This window comes from Lynx rufus, unplaced genomic scaffold (genome assembly GCF_022079265.1).
Source record: "Lynx rufus isolate CCGP_SWC_20201006 ecotype Redwood Valley unplaced genomic scaffold, mLynRuf1.p SCAF_17, whole genome shotgun sequence".
NCBI lineage: Eukaryota > Metazoa > Chordata > Mammalia > Carnivora > Felidae > Lynx > Lynx rufus.
The window spans coordinates 307,410-315,666 of record NW_025814831.1 but is presented as its reverse complement, the minus strand read 5'-3'; the positions used below and the strand labels follow the sequence as shown (position 1 = coordinate 315,666).

At 43.3% G+C, this 8,257-nt stretch overlaps 1 gene segment (V, D, J or C); it reads right to left on the bottom strand.

The window, feature by feature from the left end:
- Window positions 1-408: 408 nt before the first annotated feature.
- Window positions 409-1,995, bottom strand: LOC124512370 (immunoglobulin heavy variable 3-23-like). The segment is given in 3 exon segments: window positions 409-482; window positions 1,399-1,818; window positions 1,920-1,995. Coding segments are annotated over 3 exon segments (540 nt in total).
- Window positions 1,996-8,257: the final 6,262 nt, after the last annotated feature.

Here is an 8,257-nt window from a genome sequence, read left to right as displayed (position 1 = left end):
CCTATCTGTGTCCAAGCCATTGGCCCACCTGGCAACTCAGGGCTTTTATGTTTTATCTCAGGACCTCCAGCTGGGTTTTAATACAACAAATCGTATGAACTTAATGTGACACGGACACCACTGATCCTCTGGGAGAGGGTTGCACTGCGCTGTGCCTGGAGCTGGTTATTTCAGAAGGGCAGTTGCATGAACACTAGAGGCTTGGAGTTCATGGTGAGGAAGAACAAGAAGGCAGTGTTCAGTTAGCTGCTCTCAGCAGAGGCTCCTATGCTAATGACCAGGGCAGTGCAATGGTGCCTGTCAGCTCTCCTGCCCCACGAGAGGCAATGACCTGTCTCCCAAATGCACCCCAAGAAAGTAACTGTCTCACCCAATGTGATCCAGGGGATCCTCAAGCCGCAGCACTCCCTATGGGCCTCGGGGCTCCTTCTCCACAGGAGCACTGTTATTCCCAACAGGCTCCTGCCCAATGATGGCATCCACTTTTAAATATTCAGTCGTTGAGCTCCATGTTTACAGGAGGTTGGCTTGTCATGATTAACTTTATGGGTTATCTTGACTGTGCCATGGGTGCCCAGATTCACAGATGTTTCTGTGGATGTCTGTGATGCGTTCCAGAAGAGATTGGGATTTCCATCCATGGTTTCTGTCTGCCCGGGCACCACCCATTTCATTATAGTTCTGAGTAGAATCTGATGCAGAGGGAGGAGGAATTCCCTTATTTTTACTTCTCATGTGCTTGCTTGAATTGGAACATTGGTCTCCTCTGGCCCTTTTTCTGAGAGTTACATCATCAGTTCTCCACGTTCTGAGACTAGACAGTAGTTCAGAATCAGACAAGAATTACATCACTGGTTTTCCTGGGTCTTCAGCTTGTGACAGTAGACCATGGGACTTCTCAACATATTTAGTCATGAAAACCAATGTGCTTTGGGTTCTGTTCCTCAGGAGAATCTTGACTAATACGTGGAGATGGTTTGTCTCTCATTTAGAGGAATTAAATAAGGCTGTAGCTCGTTTAAACTCCTGAGTAGCAAAGTGCTATGAAAGATGTGTCACGTTGTTTGTGACAAGGGCTGGTGAGGATAATGAGGAGCTATGGGATCCTGTGGTCCTGGCTGCACAGGGAGTGCATCTGGGAATCCTGTAATGGTTCAGCTGTTGTGCCTCTGGAAATCTGTAATTCACTCATATTGAGGGACTGGAGTAGAGCAGATGCAAACAACTGTGTCTTTGTGGATGTTAGTCTAGTTTCCCTGTGACAACACAGTTGCTAATTCAGATAATTAATAGTTAAACAGAGAATCATATATCCAGGGAGGATCCCTGGGGAAACTGCTGTGTGGAGAGGGAGCCCCAGACCCTGACAGAAAACCTTCCTGTAACCTCCATGTGTACCTGCTCCTGGGAACACAAACCAGAATTGTGTATAGTGTGCACCCCCTGGTGGTACTGATCCCCTCCTGCAGAGAGGGTTTTGTCTGGGCTCCCAGTAAGGTCCCCTCACCATGTCTCTTGCATAGTAATACGTGGCCGTGTCCTCGGCCCTCAGATTGTTCATCTGCAGATACAGCATGTTCTTGGCGTTGTCTCTGGAGATGGTGAATAGGCCCTTCACGGAGTCTGCGTAGCTTGTGCTACCTCCACTATTACTAATATATGTGACCCACTGAAGCCCCTTTCCTGGAGCCTGGCGGACCCAGTTCATGTCGTAGCCACTGAAGGTGAATCCAGAGGCTACGCAGGTGAGTCTGGGGGACCCCCCAGGTTTCACCAGGTCTCCCCCAGACTCCACCACCAGCACGTCACAGTGGACACCTGCAGACACAAGACATCTTGGTCAGGAAACTGTCACACATCCACTGGTTTTCACTCATATCCACTCACATACTCAGTGTCTCCCGTTCACCATGAATTACCTTTTAAAAGAGCAACCGGGAACACCCAGCCAAGCACAAACTCCATGGTGAGGTTTCTGTGTTCTGTCCTGATGTCAGAATGGGAACACCAGTTACCTCCGGGTCTGGGGCTCCTCTCCCACCTGCAGGGTCTGGGATGGGCTGGTTTTATCAGCACAAAGAGGGCCCTATTTGCATGTCCTCTGACATATATATCAAGCTCCAGACTTAGATTTGATTCTTTAAAAGTGAACGACAGGGTTAGGGATTCACTTCTACATTAGTTTGTGTGGATGGTGCTGTGACAGTATGAATAATTCTAATCGGTGAGCACAGTTATATTTGCAAGCGTGTGTGCATTTTTCCAGGTCTTTCATCAACAAAGGTAATTTTCACTCTACAAGTTTTTTACATATTTTTGAAGTTTACTCCAAAATACCTTATTCTGTATCATTTTCACTTGTATAAGTTTGTGGTTTGTTTTGTATATATTTACATGCGGGTGCGTACAATCACAGGTGCTTTTTTGTTGTTGGTGTTCATTTTGTATCCTGCAATTTCCCTCATTGTTAAATGTAGTTCTAATAATTTTTGTGGTATCTCTAGGGTTTTTTTATGTTTAAGATCATGTCATCTGCAAACAGGTAATTTTTCTTCCTTCCTACTGATTTAAATGTCTTTTATTATTTTTATTCCCTATTTTTTTCTGGTCACATCTTCCAGTTGTAGGAGAAGAAAGCTTTTCCCTTCTTTTATTCTGGGATTTACCTGGTGTAAGGATTCAATTGACATAAGTCATATCTACAGGAGAGAACAAATTTCATTTTGTAAGTGCATGGCCTTCCTAATGATATGACATCGAGAGGTAGGACAAAGCAGGTGGCACTTGTGACTTTCAGACAACAAAACATTGGGTTTGGCAAGAGTTAAGTTTGGGGTATTATGTTAGTCACTAAGTAACTAGGTTTGTTTGCACAGCCTTCTTGTCCCTGTGTCCTTATACTGGTGCTAACGGTGGTTCTTCCCTCCTGGTACACGTAAGGGAGCTTTATATCCTCCTGTCAAGGGACACTGGAGAATCTGAGTGTACTTGTACTATTTCTCAAGTGACTTTCATCCAAATAAGCAATGTAACAAGATGACATAGTTTGAGGTGGCATATGTATTCTTCCCATTATCATGTGGAATACTTATGTTAGGGGTGACCATCATTGCCTGGATCCTGATTTGACAGGAAAGCCTTCAGTATTTTACCGGCCAATATGCTGTCCGGTGTGGGCTTTTCATAGTGGCCATGATCATGTGGAGGTAATTTCCTTCAATTCCTTTTTAATTGGTTTATTTTTAAATGATGAACATGTGTTGAATTTTGTCTAATGTTGTTTTGAATCAAAAAAGGATAGTTTTTTTTTTTGATAGCTTTGATTGAATTGTTCCCTCTGTTAATGGAGGACATCACATTTATGCAGTTCTGTATGTTGAAGGATCCTTGCATCCCTGGAGTGAATCACACTGGATTATGTTGTATGATCCTCTCAATGTTCTGTTGAATTCAGTATGCTCAGATTTTGTGAAGGAATTTTGCATGTATGTTCATTTGAGATAGTTACCTGTAGTTTCCCTTCTTCTGGTGTCTTTCTTTGGCTTTGGTGTGAGAGCAATGCTGCCCTCACAAAATGCATTTGGGAGTGCTGTTTTTTATCAGTGTTTTGTAATAGTTTGAGAAATATTGGCATTAATTCCTCTTTAAATACTTAGTAGAAGTTTTAATAAAGCCATGGACTCCTATGCAGATTATTTAGAGGGTGAGGTTTTAGATAGAGAAATCTTATTAATTTTTCTTTTGTTCATTTTGTATTGTTCATGAAACAGTTTTGGTGGACTACATTATGGCATAAAATGTGTAATTTGCTCTTGGTGATCTAATTGTTGGCCTATAAATATCTAAGTTTTTCTTTAATGATATTTTTAATATCTTTAGTTCAGTTATGTCTCCTCTTTCAATTCTTATTGCATTTGTTTGAGTCTTCCCTATTTCCCCAGGCTACGTATTTGTTTCAAATTTTACTTACTTTTCCAAATACAAATTTTTATATAATTGATTTGTTTTCTGTATTTGTGATAGTCTCTATTTTCTGTCTGCGTTATCATTTTATGTTATTTTTATGTTTATCTTTTTATGTCAATAACAATGCCAGTGAGTTTTTTTAAGGAATATGAAAAATATAGTAATTCATATGAAGACACACAACACATGGAAGCAACAAAACAATCATGATGTCAAGAGAACCTGGAGACATCACACTTCTCTCTTTCTAAATATATTGCAGAGGTACATTCACTACAACGGTGTGCTGCTGGCATCAAATGAGACATTTAGACCAGTGGAACACATTATGGAGCCCAGAAGTAGAATTGTGCAGATACAGTCAGCAAATCCTCCACGAGATTTCCAACAATGTGCAGTGGGGAAATGATAGTGTCTCTTAAACATGGTGTTGACTAGGGGCACCTCTGTGGCTCGGGAAGTTAAGCATCCAACTTCCACTCAGGTCATGATCTCATGGTTTGTGAGTTCGAGCCTCACATCAGGCTACTGCTGACGGCTCAGGGCCTGGATTCTGTTTCTGCCTCTATCTCTGTGCCTCCCTACTCATGATCTGTCTCTCTCCCTCAAAAACAAAGTAAAAATTAAAAAAAATAGTATTGATATACACATGCAAAATAACATTTGGCTATAATCTTGTTTCATACATATACGCCGACACAAAAAAATCTCAAAATGGATGAAGGATTAAGAAGAACACTTGAACCTAAATGCCTTCAAAGAAAACACAAAAGATAAATGTCATGACATTCACTTGAGAATGATTGATTCGATATAAAAGCAAAATCACAGAGAACAAAGCATACAAGGGGGACTACATCATACTAGAAAAGGGGCAAGTAAATATTTGTAGAGCTAGAAGGCAGTCTATGGGAGGGTAGTCATTACAATAAAAAATATTAAAAAGGAGTTAATATCCAAAATGCAGGAGGGATGATAAAGGTGTTGTCATTTCCCTGCCATCAGACCACACCTCAAGCTTCCCCCTTTCCCTAATGGAGACCCAGCTCCATTCAAAGTGCTCCTCAAAGGATGAGTCTTAAAGATGTGCCCACTAGTGTCTGGCTACATATGCACACAAGTATGGATTGTGTCTAGTGACTAACTTTTGCTCAAGGAGCCTGGGAAGGGGACTGGCACCTCCCATAAGTAGCCAGATGCCTTGTCTTGCTGCAGAGGGAGGACCTGACCCTGTGATAGACTCTGTTACCACAGGATGTTCTTGCTTTACCTCCTCACCATGTAACACCCCAATCTTGTGAGTAAAGAAAGAACAGAATTTGATTCAGATGGCAATCAAAGCTACTGATTTGTACAATGTAGGAGCCATAAAGTCTTTTGTCATAAATTCCCCCCTCCCCAACTTTGTCCCTAACCAAGCTTCCATTCATGCCTCAATTCCTGGTGATGAAGATGCATTACTGGAATGAACATCTGCTCAACTTTCTTGACAATTCATTGCACCCTGACTTATACTTTCTCTTTGTGTGTATGCTTGGGGAAGCCAATGAACTTGGGCTCAATATTTCTCCAAGTTCTTGAAGCTAACTTACATTCTGTACCTGCACCCAAGGCTGCACTCTTGTTCAGTATGTCAATTTCTGTCATTCCATTACCAAAGAGGCAGGGAGCCCTTGCAGACGCCCCCACCCTCCTAAAGCACCAGCCGGACAGGGCCATACACCCTCCTGACTTCTTAATGTCCATGGTTGCAAACAGATACTGCCAACGAGGACTATGTCACAGTGCTTCAAATCTCCCCACAAAGTGTCTTGTCAGTTTTTCGCATCCCTCTCACCAGTACAAAAATGCAGTTGCATAAACTTCTAAGGAAACCTGGCTATTGCTTCCTAAAGACCCCTAACTTCACTGCCCTTGCTCTGTCTATATGAGCCGCTCACCCCTACCTGATGCTGCCACAGATTCCTTTTCATGGCTCTCAGAGGCATTAACCTACTTTAAAGCATTAATATTAGCTCTGTGCACACCCCGAACTCTCAGCTGTCTGAATATCAATAACATGTTTCACCTCTCATTCCATGGAAATGCAGTGGCTGCAGGTATCCTACGACAACCTGTGCCTCTCGGATATGTCCTATAACTTTCTTCTCATGAAAATTAGACCTTGGTCCATCAGGCACCACTGCATGCTTGCACCCCCACGGCTGCTGTCTGGATACATTAGGATCCCCATTCACCTCTGTGTTCCTCTCTGACAAGTTTGTAATTCCCAGGCCCACCACCTACCTACCAGCAGGCCACTGACCAACCAGCCCATCATCTTGTGTCATGTTAACACTTTAAATTGGGCTATCCCACTCCCCTCCCTAAAAGGGAGACCCGGTGCACCTGGGTGGCTCGGTCGGTGGGCCTCCTACTTCAGGTCAGGTCATGATTTCATGGTTTGTGTGTTTGAGCCCTGCATTGGGCTCTGTGCTGTCAGCTCAGAGCCTGGAGCCTGCTTCAGATTCTGTGTCCCCCTCTCTCTCTGCTCCTCCCCCATTCACACTTTTTCTTTCTCTCAAAAATAAATAAAACTTAAAAAAATTTAAAAGGGGAAACCCTACTTCATTCCACACAATTGCCCTCAGCTACAGGAATGATTTCTGGGACATCTGGTGATCAACCCTGAGTTCTATTAAAAAATTTTTTTCTTTAACATTTATTTCTTATTGAGAGACAGAGAGACACAGAGCATGAGCAGGGAAGGGGTAGAGAGAGGGGGAGACATAGAATCTGAAGTAGGCTCCAGGCTCTGAGCTGTCAGTACGGAGCCCAATGCGGGGCTTGAACTCACAAACTGTGAGATCATGACCTGAGCTGAAGTCCATAGCTTAACCAACTGAGTCACCCAGGTGCTCCGCCCTGACTTCTATTTTGTGATGGCTTCTGTATGTGGGGAAACATAGGAACCACTCAGACCAGTGTCCCTACTAGAAGTACTCCAGGTGTCCTCTCTGCCTGCTGTAAAATCAGTCTAAGCCACCGGGCTCCCAGGTTTTCCCAAGCTTGCACATCTACAAAGGGAAAGATCACCATTATTCACAGCCATTCCAGACATACCCTGTAGTCTTCAGGGCTGTTGGCACCCTCTGGAAATCCCACAGGTCCTAACTGCCATGAGTACCAGAGGACATTTTTCTAGCAGACATGTAATTGCTGCCCTATTACACACAACTGATCTTTCTGCTAAAATTGCTAACAGTCACTCTCCAGCCCAAACTGTGAGGAGACTGACACTATCTGTCCAGCGACTGATAGAGCTCACAAGGCTGTCAAATACACAGCCAAGAACAGAGGCCCTTGTCCTTTTGCCCCACTTTAGAAGCCTACCTTTATTTCTGACTTGAACTATTGTTTAGCATGTAAGTTCCTCACTATGTGAAAAAGACAAGCGGACAGATAATGATTAGATGGGGTGTACATCGGGGTTGAGTGGGCCTCCTGAGGCCCCTTTCTTCTGACCTTTGTTCTTGCACTAACCCCATCAGATGGGATAATTAAGAAAGAGAGACAGCGGGTTCTTCCCAGGCATCCACTAAACCTCTGACTAAATTATTTCCCAGAGCACTACTTGTAAACCTCTCCAAGTTCTGTATAATATCCACAGGCCCCAGGGAGTCCCACCAAGCCCTCCCTGCCCACTGGGGCTCTCCAGATGGATTTGACAAATTAGCTTCCTCTTTGGTTAATGTCTGTATGTTTGGTGGATGGACTGATGCTGTCTGACTAGACATGCCAATGCCACAACTGTGGTAAAGAATGTAATGCCTGAAATGGTTCCTGGGTTTGCCATTCCATTATGGATTTAGCCAGACAAAGGAACTCACTTCAGCACATACACAAACTACATACTTGCCAAGGCTTGGGGGTGATAATTAGAATTTCATACCCCACATCATCCTCTATCACCACAGAAGAGGACGATGAGGATATGTGGATTAGGGGAACAGATATGGAACATGAAAAACTAGACACAAAAATCCTTCAGAAAAAATCTGCCTGGAAACTGGCCTGGAACATCCAGAATCATTGTCCTTGGCCCTTAATGAGATTTGGAATGCTCCAAATAGCAAGAAGGGACTGATCCCCTTTGCAATAGTATTTTAGAAAGGAATCCTTAACACTTTCATTACTGATTGAGTGAACTTTATGATAACTTATATGACCAAGTTGATGCCATGCATAGACATGTCCAAGAACTAACTGGTACACTTGGGTCATATCACCCACAGACAATAAGAACATGGCC